The 16,061-nt window shown below is 55.9% G+C and overlaps 2 protein-coding genes across 2 annotated transcripts in view; one reads left to right on the plus strand and one right to left on the minus strand.

The window, feature by feature from the left end:
* The window catches only part of SCAF1 (SR-related CTD associated factor 1), a 12,735-nt gene extending 5,292 nt beyond the window's left edge, over positions 1-7,443 (minus strand). Inside the window, 7 exon segments of the mRNA XM_034638976.1 lie at positions 1-146; positions 2,718-2,833; positions 2,924-3,024; positions 3,352-3,446; positions 4,193-4,250; positions 4,497-4,610; positions 7,010-7,443. The exon segment at positions 1-146 is cut by the window's left edge and continues 305 nt beyond it. Coding sequence (XP_034494867.1) covers positions 1-146; positions 2,718-2,833; positions 2,924-3,024; positions 3,352-3,446; positions 4,193-4,250; positions 4,497-4,604 — 624 coding nt within the window. The 5' untranslated portion in view covers positions 4,605-4,610; positions 7,010-7,443.
* A 1,696-nt stretch (positions 7,444-9,139) lies between these two features.
* Positions 9,140-13,069, plus strand: RRAS (RAS related). The gene is made up of 6 exons (XM_019798133.2): positions 9,140-9,330; positions 11,254-11,341; positions 11,422-11,524; positions 11,608-11,716; positions 12,512-12,630; positions 12,704-13,069. Exons 1-6 carry the CDS (start codon positions 9,178-9,180, stop codon positions 12,786-12,788), a joined length of 657 nt encoding a protein of 218 aa, XP_019653692.2. The 5' UTR covers positions 9,140-9,177; the 3' UTR covers positions 12,789-13,069.
* The last annotated feature ends 2,992 nt before the right edge of the window (positions 13,070-16,061 follow it).

Below are 16,061 nucleotides of genomic sequence, written 5' to 3' on the forward strand. Positions count from 1 at the left end.
GAAGGGGAGGAGGATGAGGGGGAAGGGGGAAGGCGAGGAAGACGCAGAGGAGGGGGCAGGGGGTGGGGCCGGACCCCCGTCTCCGGTGCCCAAGGTGAGGAGGTGGCGGGCACAGGAGGGTCGAGAAGAGTGGGGCTGTGGAGAAACTGCAAAGAAACGGTGGAGATGGAGAACCACAGTCAGGTGCACACCCTCCTCCCGGTGTCCTGCACAGGGGCCCGCAGGCAGGACGGCACCCCAGCCACTGCCCCCCTCCGGCGGCCCTCGCTGCGCCAGCAGGCACGGCTCTGAACACTTAGCTTGGCTCACAGCACGTTCCTACAACTCCTCACTCCAAGTACTGTGTCCTTACTGGAGGACACTGAGGCTCAGGGAGCTGCAGTATCTTCCCAAAGGGCCCACAGCGGGGAGAAGTTGGGGTACCAACTTGGTCAATGTGGCCACCGAGCCTGTGCTCCTGTATCCTGAGACACCCACTGGCCTGCAGCCCCCGATCCCCCTCTGACCAGTGTTACCACAAAAGACACGGGCCACAGCGGGGCAGCTGGAATTTGAACCCAAGACTGCCTGTGAGGCCAAGCTCTGGCCCGCCGCTCTGGCTGCCTCTGGTGGAAATTTATCCTGTTTTATGGAGGGAACTGTGTGTGGCTGCAAAGGTGAAACTCCCTCTCGAGAGCCGGGAAATGGCAGAGCTGGGGAGCCCTGATTGCCTGAGTCCTCACCCCACATACGTCAGTCTGTGACAAGCCCCATTCAAGGGCCTGCATGTGCTCAGGACTCAGAGACACCACTGGCAGGTGACAGGGACAACCAGCATCCGCCCCCTCCTGCCGGCCGGACATCGTGCTTTCCTGCGCTACCTCCTCTGCCCTCCCGAGACCGTGCTTTCTGAGGACCTGGTCTCAGAGCCATAAATCCCACACATGGCGACAACGGACCAGGGCTGCACCTCTGGACACACACACTGGGTGCCAAGGTCCCCCTCTCAACCACATCTATAGGGACCCTGCAACGGCCAGGATGCCAGCACGGTCAGGGGGACAGTGCCAGGAAAGCAGGGGCTGAAGAGCACAGTCCCAGAGCCACCTCTCAACCCGATCCCAGGCTCTAAGCCCTCACCCGTGACGTGACCAAGGACAAGGACCTCAACTGCTGCCTGCCTTGGTTTCCTCATCTCTACAATGGGGGTTCACTCATTCATTCAGGACATTTTTACTGATTGCCCATCTTGCACCAAGCGTGGTCTGGGGTACTAGAAATAGAACAGTGAACACAAAAGACAAAGTCCCTACCTTCAAGGAGCTCACATCGAGCACAGGGAGAGAAATCTCAATGAGCCACACAGAAAGCCCACCTGCTACTAAGGGCTATGGAAGAAGACAAAGCAGGAGGGGACACCTGGGTGGCGCAGTTACGCCTCCAACTCCTGATTTCGGCTCAGGTCATGATCTCAGGATCACGAGCTCATGGCCCTCATCGGGCTCCACGCTCGGCAGGGAGCCTGCTTGAGATTCTCTCTCTCCCTCTGCCCCTCCCCACCCCTCTAAAATAAATAAATAAATCTAAGAAAAAAAGAGAAAGGAAGAAAGAAAAGAAACAAAAGCAGAGAAAGATGGTGATGATAACATTCACACCTCACGAGGAAGAGGGGACCAGACAAGCAGCTGTGTGGAACGAACTAGACTGCGCCTGGCATGAGGATTCAGTGAGCATGAGCTCTTGCTATCCTGCTTATGAATCATTACCACCACCAGAGGATAAAACAGGCTGGAGCAGTCTGGAACTGCAAGACAGCCGCTTCTTTACATAATTTTTAAATGACACAGGATTATGGATCAGTTTTTTTCCCCTAAGTTCTTAATAGTTTCCAAATAGAGGAAGAAAACCACCTGTAGTAAGAGAATAAAACATAACCCCAGTATCCCCCCAGCAAGACAACTCTTAGGTTCCAGATATATCACTGAAGGCCTAGGGCCAAATCCCCAAGGCCATCTGTTTTTTGTCAATAAAGTTTTATTACGACACTGCCATGCCCTTTTGTTTATCTATCCTCTATGGCTAATAATTTGAAAAGAAATGAAAATATTCTTGTGGGCCCCCGAGAGTGTGGTGTGCCCTAGGTACAATGTTCCATGAGCCAAACGCACAAGTCAGTCCATGGCTGTAAAAAAAAGGTCAAGGGAAACATAAACTGGGGAGCCACAGCCAGCTGCAGAACAGTACTCCTAGCTGCCCCCGTGCCGCACCTGAGCTGACTGAGCCTTCCTCTCCTCTCACCCCAACTGTGGACGTACACGCAGAAGGGAAGGCTAAACCTGGGGTTCCCACCAGGGTCCCGGGGGCCTGCAGCAGCGGCATCTCCGACGAACTGGTTAGAAATGCAAGTTCCCAGGCCCCACCCCCAAGCCACTGAATCAGAAACTAAGAGCTCAGAGTCCCCGGCTCCCAGGGAGATGAATTCCCACTGCAGTTCCTCTGCCACGTGGAGCCCCGGACACTGAGTGCCTCGCATGTGCTAACGACTCCTTCATGCTAGGGATCATATCAGTGTTTCCTTTACGTACGTCTGTCCGTACGCACAGCCTTTACTTTGGTCTAACAGGCAAAGGCTTAAGGGTTTTGTCTAAATGACACGATCACTACTATTACTACCAACGACAGCTGACTCCAGCACAACTCTGAGGCCGCCTGCGCAGCTCTGCCCTGGCCCCACATACCCGTTTTGCCTGTCCTCCAGGCCCTGAGACGGGGCAGCAGGCTAGGCACGGGCAGAGGGATCGGATCCCTGTCCCCGATTCGGACCTCGGCCACCAGCTCCAGCATGTCCTCGCTTCTGCAGGGCAGAAGGGGGTGAGTGAGCCTGAGGGAAGCTTCCAGCTCCCATACCAAAGGCCTCTCCCGCTCCAGCTGCCCAACTACTCACTCGCCAGGCCGCAGGTCCAGGTGGCTGGGAACCCAGGTATCTGGGGGATCCAGAACACTCACCAGCCCCGTGAGGAAGCTGTCTGCGGCCATGTCCAACACCTGCAATAGGCCAGGAGGGGCTCCAACCTGTCCCTGCTCATGTGAGGACCCACAAATCCCATTTCCCCAGCCTCTAAACTCTCAGGAACCCAAACGTCTGAAATCTCAAGAAAATGCAGGGATCCAACCCGTTCCCTCAACCTGATTTGCCTCTGGGATCCAAGGCCCACCCCTACAGATGATGTCCCCAGGCCCTCCGACACCGCTGCTGACCAACTCCAGCCCCAGGAGTCTGGGTTCCCAAACCCAACTCCAGGATCCAGACCCCAGTGACCTAGCTCCCCCAGCCCCCAGAGTCTGGGCCTCCAGCCCCCTGCTCTTACTCACAGTAGCCGTGTCAGTCCCCCCTGACTCCTGGGAACGGGGCTCTGACCGTGGGCTCCGGCAGCGCCTCCATCGAAGGCCGTGACACCGGGAGCCATCTGGAGAGAGATTTGTGTCGGGGATTGGAAACAGGGGACTAGACACAGAGACTCTGGGGCAGAGAAAAGAGGAGCCTGCCCTGGCTCTTGACAAGGGAACCAAGCGCCTGCCTGCTCTCCCTGCCTCCATCCCCTACGTCCCAACTTCGGTCCTAGAAGGACATCCCTAACACCATTCCGAGGTGCCAACACTCTCACCCCTCTGTCTTCCTAGCTGCCCTCAGGATGATGTTCAGACAAGTCAGCGTGGCATTAGAGCCTTGCTGTGACCCAGTCCCCACGGAGCTCTCCTGCCTTGCCTCCTGCTCACACCCCCGTGCCCACCAGCCCCCCAAAGAACCAGGACTCAGTCCTGCAATGTGCCCTGGTGCCATGCGCCTGCTGGGTGCCTCTGTCTTCCAGGCTTTCCTCTTTACTGGTCATCTCTAATACATCCTTAGAGACCCAGTTCACCTGTCTCCCCCTCTAGGAAGCCTTCCCAGAAACCCGTCTCCCCCAACACTTGCTTAACTAGGCCTCCTGCCCTCTCACAGTGCCTCGGGCTACTTCTGCGCGGTGACGGTGTCTCCCCTCCACCAGACTGGGAGCCCCTCTGAGGCAGCCATGGGGCCTGACCCATCTTTTGGCTCCCTGTGCCAGCACAAGGGTGGTACCCAGGAGGCCTCAGGAAAGTGGTTATGAATGAAATTAGGATAAAGAACACAGAGATGGGACAGGAGGCTAAGAGGAACCAGAACCCGTCATACCTTTATCATTTGGCAGATCCCCCTGCAGGGAACTTCCCACAGCCTGCTGAATGGCCCGCTAGAGAAAAGGTGCAGGGTGAAGGGGGTGGAAAGAAAGTGCAGTCAGGGGACTCGTGCAAATGGTCACAAGCTCTGCTCCGGGGGACAGCCATTCCAGGCACCCCTATAACCAAACTCGAACCCTTCAGAGGAGCCAAGAATCCAGGCCCCCAGCCCCTCCTCCCCCCAGGACCCAGGAGCTGGGCCCTGAGATCTGAACTTGCAGCCCATGCCTCCCTTGGCCCCAGATGTCTAGCAGCCTTACCAGGATAAAGGCAGAAGGAGAAAGCGTGGGGTCTCTGTCCGGTGGACCATCGCCCCGATCCTCGCCCGACTCCTCTGTCTTCCCTCGAGACTCATCTTCTTCCTCCATGGTCACCTGGCAGTTGAGGGGGTGAGAGTTTGGAGTGGAGACTGGGGCACGGAAGCAGGAGATGGACGCAAAGACCTCAAGGGCCTCCAACATTGCTTTGACTAGCATCCTCTCTGGTATCCCTTCCCTCTACCACCGCACTCCAGTCCTTGGGCGAAGCCCAGGCCCGGGGCAGCCATCGGAGGGACCAGAGTGGGCTCTCTTCCCTTGCCTGGACCTTAGCTGCCTCCTTTGTGGAAGGGAGGCCTTCTCAGCCTCCCGTTTCAACACAGCACTCCCGAGTGCCCACAGCTTCCCCCATGGCCAAGCCTTAAGACCTCACTGCCCACCCTCCTAAGAGCCAACCCAACGCCAAGATTTTGTTTCGGTTGAGTTGTGATTTCAAAAACCGTGTCTCATAGTCTCATAAACCCTCCTTTCCCAAACTGAGATATGTGCCAGTGGGCTGGGTGTACCTCAAATACCACACAACTTCCTACAGCATCAATTCTCCTCAATGGCACGGAACCAAAAAAAATTGTATTTATATGCCAAAGATGGAACTACAATAGACCGATGTACAAAACCAGTACCGAACTGAAAACACTGCTTTCAGAAAGGCATGCTGGCCACCCGACCCCACAGAGGGCACCCACCTACGGCCTATCTGGCCATTGGATGAAAGCATGGCTCAAGCTTTCGAGACCTCACAGAAATTCTTAGATCACACTGAAGTTGAGAGATTATCCTTCACATTGGTGGGTGTCTGGATTAGGGCTTCAGAAAGCATGACTATCTCAGTTGCAGGCTTCCCTGGAACCATCAAATCTGCTACTTTGAAAACAATATCCAGTCTCAGAGTACCCAGAAAACTTTGAAACTGTAACCACCACCACCCACCATCCCCCAACTCGTTGTACTTATCTGGAAATAAGCACAATAGGAATATCTACCTCCAAGAAGGGCGGTAAGAATTGAAAGCGGACTGACTTCTGCCCCAGAGTCAGCATAGCGTTCTATACAAAGTAACAATACTTAGCATTATTAGCCTTTCTCTGCCACTCTTCCAACTGCATCCCTCCAAAGCAAACACCCGGGTCCTGGTCTCTCTCCTACCACACATGTCCAAGCTGTGCCAAAGCTCCCAGCAATGAGCCTGTGGTTCCTTCCCTAACTCCCACTAACATGTCCTGCCTATAAACCCCATGGACAGTTCCCAGCCCCAGAGCTGCTCTCCAGCACCTCTGGGGGAAGCACATGCTATGCTGAACAGTGACTGTCACATAACAGAAGCCTAATCAAGATCCAGACACACAGATCTCCAAGCCCTCTGCAGCATATGAAGATGCTCCCATTTAGACAAGCCCTGGGCTTTGCAGACACACCCATGGCTCCTTAGATCTTTTCAACATGAAAAGACATTCTGCAGACATCGCTAGGTCCCTCTAGATCAGTGTTTCCCAAACTACAGTCTGATAGCAGTATAGTGGTTCAGTATAGCTTGTTATTAAAAAAAATAATAAATTGGGGGCGCCTGGGTGGCTTAGTCGTTGAGCGTCTGCCTTTGGCTCAGGGCGTGATCCTGGCATTATGGGATTGAGCCCCACATCAGGTTCCTCTGCTGGGAGCCTGCTTCTTCCTCTCCTACTCCCCTGCTTGTGTTCCCTCTCTCGCTGGCTGTCTGTCTCTGTCAAATAAAAAATCTTTAAAAAAAATAAAAATAAAAATAAATTGAACGCAGTAGAAAATTCTTCACGGTACATCACAGATAGTAAGTGGAAATATTAATTAATGGGACTTTGGTATTAAATACGTATGTCAGGATGCAATGGGTCTCAATAAAAAATGTACCTCTTACTGTAGATCAAGGTCAAAAGAGTTCAAAAAGCATTGCACTAAACGAATCTAGATGATCCTACAGACTTCCCCCACACTAACATGGACTAATTCTAATCTCTATAGCTCCAGGGCAAGGCAGAATTTAAAAACATTTTTTCATTTGAATTACATTATAAAGTGCAAGCACATTTGAGCTGGGCGAATTTTCCAATACTCTCCTTTGTCTTGTTCTCCACGCGATTATCCAGCCCCAAAAGGCATTCGAATTTGCTTCAGGCATAAAGACTGCACTCTTGCAGTCACACTGAAAGCCACCTAGATGGTTCCAGGTCCTTCTAACTGCCCCCAGCCTCCTGTCACCCAGATTAGGCACTCTTCAGACGTTAGAGACCCATCCAGGCCTCACAGCACACCTCAGTATTTGCTTCCCTCCCTTGGTGGGCATATCCCACCCCTCTGGGTGGCCCTAAAAGACTTCCTAGCCCTCGAACAGTTCTTCCAGGCCCGCTAACTGGCCCCAGACCCATGTAGGTGAGCCGCATCCTCAAGTCAGCCCATGTAGACACTCCCAACCCTAACAGACATACCCCGGGTGCTATAGATGGCTCTGCAGACACTCCTCAGCTCTTGCAGACCTCCTTCACCCTGGGACATATCTCAAGATCTCAAGATGGCCCCAGAACCCTATAAACAGACCCTAACCTCGGGTCAGCCCATAAAGACGATCAACAGTGCCTACAGAAATGACCCAGGCCAGCTATGTGATGAAGAGCAGGTTCCAGTCCCGGTCCAGCCCGGTGGACGTCCCCAGTCCTCACGGGGACGCCCCGTAGATGCCCCCCGGAACCCACAGACGCGTCCCGGGGCCTTGAGAAGGCCCCCCGCTCGGCACCAGGTTCCGCCGCCGCTGCCGGGCCCGAGGCCGCCCCGCTAAGTCCTCTAGGCCCCGCGGCGTGTAGGGAGGACCCCGGGACAACTAGCGACCCGACTCCGCCCCGCCCACCCCGATAGGCCCGAGCCCCGCGGCCCAGACTGCCGCCGCCATCTTACCCCGCCGCTCGGGCTGCGGCTCCGGCCCCGGCGCGGGGCGGGGCGGGCTGGGGGGGCTCGCGAGCAGAGGGAGGAGAGGGGCGGAGCTAAAACGCCGCCGAGCTTGCCGGGACTTCAAGTACCGAGCACGGTGCCGTGAAGGCTGGTGGGAAGGCTCCGGACTCAGTTTCCCAGAAGCCAATGGGGCACACAGGCTGGGGCGCGCGCGACGGACGCCGGGAGGCGTAGTCCGCGCGTCGCCTCCGTCGCGCGGGGACAGCAAGGAGGTGAGAGGTGAAGTGGGCGGGGTTGCGGTAGCCCGCGACAAGGCCCCCACGGTGCCCTGCGCGCGCGCGGAAAGAGCTACGGAACAGGAAGTGACGTAGAGCACTGAGCAGGGCCGCTGCAAGGGAATTGTAGTTCCGAAACGTGGGCGTTAGAAAAAAAGCTGGGAGTTGCGCCGCCCACCTTCTGGGGATCCCAGAATATCCCGGTCTCCTAAATCCCCTCTAAATTTAGAACGAAGGAGCCCGACCCTACAACCTCCTCCTCATTTAGGATGGAAAAGTCCAAATTCCGATATCCTCTCACTCAGCAGGAGTCCGGACTCCCATTTTCCTCCTCCCTGGGACTTGGGAGTTCGACCCCTCCTTCCTCACAACCAGGAGTCGGGCCCTCATGCCCTTCCTTCCTCAGACCATTCCTGGTCTCAGGCTCGTACTTCACACAGACGCAAGTGTTCGGGTTCCCAGTCCGAATTCTTCCAGACTCAGATTTCTGACTCCCCGGCCCCACCAACCCTGGACCCAAGAGTCCAGGCCCCCAGCTCCCTCCTTTACGGAACCTAGTGGAAAGACTCCCTGATCCCCTCCTCCCCGGGACCCAGGAGTCCAGGCCTCCAGTCTCATTCTCTCCGAGAGACCCCGGAGTCTGGGCCCTCAGCTTCCTCCTCCTTCAAGACTCAGAAATCCTGGCCCTAGGCCTTTCACAACCCATCCACCCCGGTCTGGGCGAGCTGGCTCAGGGATTAGGAATGCAGTGATCTCACGGCCCCTCCCTGTCCCGTTACCCCGCTGTCCCCCTCCAGGGCCCCATCTCCCCTCCCAGTCTGTCTTCCGCTTGGCTGGGACTCCGGGAACCGGAAGCCTGGGTCCCTTAGCGGGCGGAGACTCCAGCGTCCAGCCTAAACGCCCGGGTCGGATATTTGGCTGGGATCCCAGTACGGAGGTGGAGCTTCCCCTCAAGACCGGCTCCTTCCTCGGAGCGCGCCTATATACGGCCGCGCGCGAGTCGACGAGCCCCGCCTACTAAAACAAGGCCCCGGGGATGGTGCCCTGAAAAGCGGTGTCTCCGGGATCCTCATTTGCATAGCACCTCCCCGAACGATTTTCCCGACCCGTCTGCGGACAGAGTGAGAGCTCTTATTAGCATAGCCCCGCCCACAGACGGCCCGCCGCCGAGAGCGCGTGGCGCTGCCCTGGGTGATTGTAGTCCTGACATTAGCATATTCCCGCCCCATTCGGAATTCCCCTTCACAACGAAAGCTTTTCCCCTTCCCTTATTAGCATAGCTCCTCCTTTTCCCTGGCCTTGCCTAAGTGTTCCGAGACTCCAGTCCTTCTCTCCGGAGCTCATGATTATGCAGTAGCCTTATTAGCGTGGCCCGCCCCTAGGCCCCGCCCGGCTCCCCCCAAGGCGGTAGCGGCGGCAGCAGCAGCGGTGGCGACATGAGCAGCGGGGCGGCGTCCGGGACAGGGCGGGGGCGGCCCCGGGGCGGGGGGCCAGGGCCCGGGGACCCCCCACCCAGCGAGACACACAAGCTGGTGGTCGTGGGCGGCGGCGGCGTGGGCAAGAGCGCGCTGACCATCCAGTTCATTCAGGTAGTGGGCCCTCACCCGGGGGGGTGCCCCCGGGACCTAGAACTGAGCCTTTCGGGAGATCCCTGAGACCCCGATTTCCCCTCGATCCATCACTGAGACCCTCCTATGAGACCGCTAACCTTAAAAAATCCCCTCAGATTGTGACCCTGAGCTCCTCCCTCCAGGGCCTCCACCCCCTACACAAGGGACCTATACTCGCATCCTGAGACCCACCGTCCCTCCTCCCAGTACCCAAGATCCCGCTTCCCTGCTGACTTGACCCTGAGCACCTCCTAGGAGCACCCCAAATCCAGAAGTCACCCCATTTAGACCCTAAGCAGTCTCATAGGCCCCCACCCCCCAGGTGTCACTTCCCTCTACCCTGAGCCCCATCTCCCCTAGATCCCAAGTCCCAGCTTCCCGGGACTCTAAGCCACCCAAAGCCTAACTGGGAGATGACCCTAGTCTAGATACTTAGTTCCCGCAGAATCTAGAAATTGTGCCCAGACTTTGCCTGGGGCCTATCCAGTACCATCTGGTCCTGAGAGAGGCACCCTCAGACCCAAGAAATTTCGGAAAGATCCTGCCCCTTGGCCATTCCAGAGAATTCTTAAGACCACACCTCCTGTCCTGGGGATCCCCCATCCTACCAGACCCAGACCTCCACCCTCCCCCAGGGAAAACCACCCATTCCTCCATGTTTAGTTTTCTTCCCCTCTAACTCCTTGACCCGTCTTAGAAACCTTGGCTAGCCCCCAAATCACCTCCATGAAGAAGCCCCCAGATTCTTGACACCCACTGAGACCTGCTCCTTAGGAGTTTCTCTGACCCTATAAATGCATCTCAGGGTATCTGAGAATCCCTAAACATGTACCTATATTCCATGACAAAGCTCCCAAATGTGCACCCGGGGCTCTCCCCAGCTCTCACACCGAACTTCTCCAGATGTGTTCTGAACACATGCCCGTAATCCCCCCAGTGGCGTGGTCCCTGCACCCTCCCTTCAGGACAAGCCCTCACTGAGCCCCCCTCCCCTAACAGATGGGATGCAGCTCTCAGACCCCCAGCTACCATATCACCCCTTCTCTCTTGAAAATCCACCCCTGCCTGGGAAACCTCCACCCCATTCCCAAGGGAAACCCTCCCACCTTAGTGAAACCTTAGAAAGGTATCTGCTTCTGAGATGGGGCCCAAGGAGTGGGCCTCTAGAGACCCCAGCCAGTGCCTGCATGGGAGCCCCTGCCTATATAGAAAAAGGCCCCAGCCCTGGGCCCTTTGCACCCAGGGACAGACCCAAAGCTGGCCAAAGGCCTGGCTGGAGGCTGGCCTGACCCAGGCAGGAAGGGAGGGGCCCAGCCCGCGGGCGGGGCAGCTTCTCTGTGGCTGGATTGGGACTAGGACCTTCCCCTGGGAGGAGACACTAGAAGCTGCCTGAGAAGGGGGGAGAGGGAGGAGGAGGAAGGAGAAGGAGCAAAAAAGAGGGAAGAGGAGGAGGAGGAGGGAGAGATACAGACAGGCAGAGATTCTGGACATTAGTAATTCCCAATAACTGAGCACCTACTATATCCAAGCCATACATTAAATGCTTAACAGGGATTTCCCCCCAGTCTCACAAACGCTGGATTAAGTGTACTCCTATTTTTATCCTTATTTTCCAAATGAGGAAATTGAGGTTCAGAGAGGGGAAGTGATTTGTTTAATGCCGCACAGCCAGGATGCAATCAGCATGTGGGAGATGTACACTATACCAGAAAGAGAGGACCAGGAGAGACTCAGAAAAAAGAGACTAGGTAGGGTGGAAGGAAGGGACAGAGACCCCCAGAGAGGGGGAACAGAGACCCAGAAAGAAGGCGGGGGGAGGCAGAAGCCAGGGGCAGGACTACATCATCTCTCCTGGGGCACGGCAGGAACCGTGGTAACAGTGTCTTCTCCCTGTCCCACCAGTCCTACTTTGTGTCTGACTACGACCCCACCATCGAAGACTCCTATACGAAGATCTGCACTGTGGATGGTGTCCCAGCCCGGCTGGACAGTGAGGATGGCGGGGAGTGGATGGGGGGATGGTGGTGGGGCTGAGGGCTCCCGGGGGCAGCTGGGGGGCCCTGTCTGCAGTCCTGGATACAGCAGGCCAGGAGGAGTTCGGTGCCATGCGGGAGCAGTACATGCGTGCTGGCCACGGCTTTCTGCTGGTGTTTGCCATTAATGACCGGCAGAGGTGAGAGGAGTGGAGGGTGGCTGAGGGGGGCGGACTGGGGCCCAGTGGCTGGCTAGACCTCACGCCTCTGGCTTCGTCTGCAGTTTCAATGAGGTGGGCAAGCTTTTCACGCAGATCCTCCGAGTCAAGGACCGAGATGATTTTCCCATCGTGTTGGTTGGGAACAAGGCAGATCTGGAGACACAGCGCCAGGTCTGGACACCCCCGCCCCCACCCCCGCCCCCCCTTGGGAGGCTCCTGTCAGTGCATCTCCTCACATCAGCATCCTCCTTGGACTCCCCTGGTCCCGCTCCCTCTGTTGTCACACACATCACTAGATGTGTTGCCCCCAAATTGGATCTTCTGAGTTCCCAACGTTGCACATAAGACTTCACAGAGGGGATGGCTGGATAGCACCAAGGGCACCTGTGCCCATCAGGATCCAGGTCGACCAGCCCCAACTCTGCTCCATCCCCACCTCCAGTCAGCCTCCCACTAGGCCCCCCACTGCCCCTGCCTGCCCCTGCCCTGCTCACAGCCCTCCCGTGGCTCCCCGCACCCCCCCCCAGAGGACTCCAGCTCTTGCACTTGATTCCCAACCGTGTCTTGTCCCTTTCTCTGCTCTCACCACTTCCTACACACAGAGACTCTGTGATTTCCACACAGAACTAACTTTCAGATCAAGCCTTTGGGGGTTTCCAGCCTTCCGAGCTTTGCTCAGGCCCCTGCAGGGAACACCCTGACTTTTCTGCAGGAGGAACTCAGTCATCTGATGTTCAGAAAGGCAAACGTCTGTGAATTCCTTACTTAATGATTCCTTAACTGATTCCTTACTTAATGGTGCCGAGCCCTCTTGGCATGTTCCCCATGATCTCCTTGCAATTTTCCCCTTCCCTTGTCCCCCACACTATGTCACCCCCATCAGAGTATATAGTGTGTCTGCCTCCCTCCCACGGCTGGGCCCCACCCTGAGTGCAGACCTGACTCCTCCCACTGTCCCCCTCCCAGGTGCCCCGATCTGAAGCCTCTGCCTTTGGCGCCTCCCACCATGTGGCCTACTTCGAGGCCTCGGCCAAATTGCGCCTCAATGTGGATGAGGCCTTCGAGCAGCTGGTGCGGGCCGTCAGGTGAGCAGTGTGCCCTTCCTGGTGTCCTTGTCCCCAGCCCCTATGACCCAAACTCAGCAGCTTCTTCCCACAGGAAGTATCAAGAACAAGAGCTGCCGCCCAGCCCACCCAGTGCCCCCAGGAAGAAAGACGGAGGCTGTCCCTGCGTCCTCCTGTAGCCAGGGGGGGCACGAGAGGAGCAACGGGCACGAGCTCTGAGCTCTCGGGACCAGCTGCCCTCACCGAGGCTGTTTCCCCATCTGGGTCTCCCAGGATACACTACACCCCCATCCAGAATTCCTGGCCTCCTCCAGGACATCGCCACTGTGTGCCTTCTGCCAACGCCTCCCTTCCCCACCCAAGCCCCTTGTTGGGGTGAGGGGCTCCTGGGCATCTGAGTCACTGCTGTATATAACTCCCCTTTCCACCCCCAGGGAAATAAACGTCACTGCCAATGTCAGAAAGTGCTTTTTGAAACGGGAAAAGGGCTCCGGGGCGGTGGGTGAACTCAGGGTGCACACAGGTAAAAGCCTCACTCCACCTACCACCATCGGATCTAGAACTCTGCTTGGTGGGGAGGAGAGTGGGCTGGGACCAGAGGAGCCAAGCCAGGTGTCTAGACCCCTGCTTCACCTTCCAACAGGGGCCATTCTGCCCGTTTGTATTTGGGTGGGCATTTTGCTGGGATGGGGTTTAACATCTAAAAAAAATATTTTCTCTTTGCTGGGAAGTTCTAGAACTGCACTGTTCAGTAAGGTAGCCAGAAGCTACATGTGGCTATTTAAATTTATTGGATAGTGGTGTTCCAGAAGGCTCCAGGATCTTGGAAGAAGGCCGCTGCTACAACCCTGCCTACCCCCTCCCACCTCCAATATATATAGAGAAAGACCTTTTAGCTACAGGAGGGAGAAGGGACAGGTGGGCGGAATGGTGTCCAAGCAGCTGGCTGGCAAGTTCTCATTTCCAGAAAGTTCCCAATTGGGCTGACATCTGAGTCCAAACCCTTAATCCAACTTGTGGCCAATGTAGACACATTCCATCTAAGCCTTTGTCCTGGGAAGGGCTGAAGTCTGTGTGGGTCATCTTAAGGCCACCCCCAAATAGTTGCTAACTGGCTTGTCTGGGAACCCTTGGATTCCCCCATATTCCACCCAGGACCCCCAATTCTGCAGTCTATTTGCTAACCTGGAAGGCTGGCACCAGACTGGAGACCACCCCTCGCCCATCTCCCAAGCCTAACAGGCGTTGCTGAACCCCAACACCTAGTCAACGCAGCAGGCCAGAAATCTCAGCCTCAGTCCCCATGCCTCAGAACTTTATCTCCACTTCTGTCACCATCAAAGATCTACTCCTCCTACTCCCACGTCTGCTACATTCGGACAGAATCTCTGGACCCTTGGTCCCAAAGGGCTCCCCTCACACCCACCCCAGAACCCACTTCCTGGTTCAAGGGTAGATGATGGCCCCTGACAGCCATCACTTTGCTGCCTTCAGTCAAGTGCCTTCGGGCAAGCGCCTCTGTCTTCTCAGCTGTAGAATGGGGGTGATCACAGAGCTACTTCTGAGAGGCCTTTAGGAACCAGTCTGCACCCAGGAGACAGACGGCGTTTGGAGTATACTAAGTGCTCTATATCAGGGACGGAGGCCCCACTGTTCTCCTGCCCCAGAACCATGAATGTCCCTCTGTATTCCAGATTAGAACAATGATTAGCTAAATATCCCTTTCCGGGTTTCATTATCACAGAATCCTTGGCCTGCGTTCAACCTTCCGCCCTGGGAATAAGCATGGCTCCAGTGTATTGTGCTGCAGGTTCACTCCCTCTAACCTCAGGACCTCTGCTCACCAGGGGCCCAACCCCTGCTGGACAGGAAGGGAAGGGGGGGCAGGTTCTATCACTTTCCAGACAAGGTCTGACCTCTCCACCTAATCCCAGCCAGAGAGGTGAGGCACTCTGGGGAGTCGGTGGAGTGCCATGCCAGGGTCGCCCCGTCAACACTGCCCTTGCAGGAGGCCTTAGTCTCTTCTGCATTATCTATTGGGGCCAAGTTCTTGCCTAGGATACCTGCTTCTTTATGGACAACGATGCGCTTTGCAGAGGTGACGAAAGCTACCACTTACCCCCAGAAAAAGGCACATGTACAAACCCACATGACAACTGGCAGGCCGTCTTCAGATGCTTTGTGAGCACCCCCGAGCCTGAGCGCATCAGGCAACAGTGGAGAGGCTGGCGTGGCCTAGTTGGCACGTCCCTAGGCATGTGTGCGCCTCTCCGGTTCCGGCCCTCCTCGAGGCTCTGGCGGGCCCTGCCAACAATTCAGGCTCTCGGGGTTCCAATGTCCCTCTTTAAACATCTTTGCCACCCTCTCCCCCTTCTGCCATCTCTTGGACCTCCAACAAGCCTCTTGGGGTCTCCTGTCATGGGTAACGGGCGTTAAGTGCTTCAAACATTCAGTTTTTCTTCACGTTGACAAAAGCCCAGTTTACAAATGACAAAGCTGAGGATACGGGCTGGTATCCAACTCACCTGGTTAGTGCTGGAGCCGAGATTCAAGTTTGGGCAGTTGAATTCCAAGATCCAACCACAAGGTTATCCTGCCTCCAAAAGGAAGAGACTGTCCAGCCGCCCACCTTCTGAACAATCCACCCACTCCTGATAGCACAGCTCCTATCCAAGGCAATGCTGATCGTGGAGCCTTTGGCTCCAATTGGACATACCAGCCCAGAGCCTTGACTGTGCCAAGGCCTCTCACAGGCTGTAGCCCAATGTGCCACAGGCCATGGTTCAAGGACACCATCCTCACGCCTCCGAACTCCATTAATTCTAGAAAGCCCATCATCCATCACTGACTCCCTCATTAAGATCCTTAAATGTTACTGGAAAACCAGGGCTCTGGAATCATTAACATTGGTGACGGTCTAGACAATATCCAAGGTTCTAGAACAATGGGGGCCCTTCCTCAATTTCACCAGAAAGGTAATCTATCTAGAATGTGGATGGTTTACCCTTAATACCTACTGACCAACCATCATCAGTGCCCAAGCCAGGGTTCTAGAACACCAATAGTCCATTCTTGACAATGGTCCAGACTCTCGAATGACAATGGCTTACTCACTGCTTACACGCTGGGTTCTGGCTGACGTCCAAATTGTTAACTCTTATTCTAGAATGCTACTCCACAAATTTGAGTATTAGAATCCTCCCAGGATTTTACGAAAAAGCGGGTTCTGACTCAACAGATCTGAGACTCAGCCCCGGTGTCTACATTTCTACATGCTCTTGCCGGGGGGTGGGGGTGGGCAACGGACAGCACTCCCAAGGGTGGCAAATCACACTTTGAGCAGCAAGTCTCAGGAGACAGGAACCCATGCACATCTCAACGGCCAGTTTGCTCGTGACCTTGTGGTGCCAGGGCTCAAGAACACAAGAGATCCACCCTCGAGTCTACATTAG

The sequence above is a fragment of the Ailuropoda melanoleuca genome, chromosome 12, assembly GCF_002007445.2.
Source record: "Ailuropoda melanoleuca isolate Jingjing chromosome 12, ASM200744v2, whole genome shotgun sequence".
NCBI classification, from domain to species: Eukaryota; Metazoa; Chordata; class Mammalia; order Carnivora; family Ursidae; genus Ailuropoda; species Ailuropoda melanoleuca.

Bases quoted from the DNA above. Each gene is read 5' to 3' on its own strand.
- RRAS (XM_019798133.2), top strand. From the start codon at position 9,178: ATGAGCAGCGGGGCGGCGTCCGGGACAGGGCGGGGGCGGCCCCGGGGC. The intron at 9,331-11,253 runs GTAGTGGGCCCT...CTGTCCCACCAG, and splicing joins TGACCATCCAGTTCATTCAG to TCCTACTTTGTGTCTGACTA. The intron at 11,525-11,607 runs GTGAGAGGAGTG...CTTCGTCTGCAG, and splicing joins GCCATTAATGACCGGCAGAG to TTTCAATGAGGTGGGCAAGC.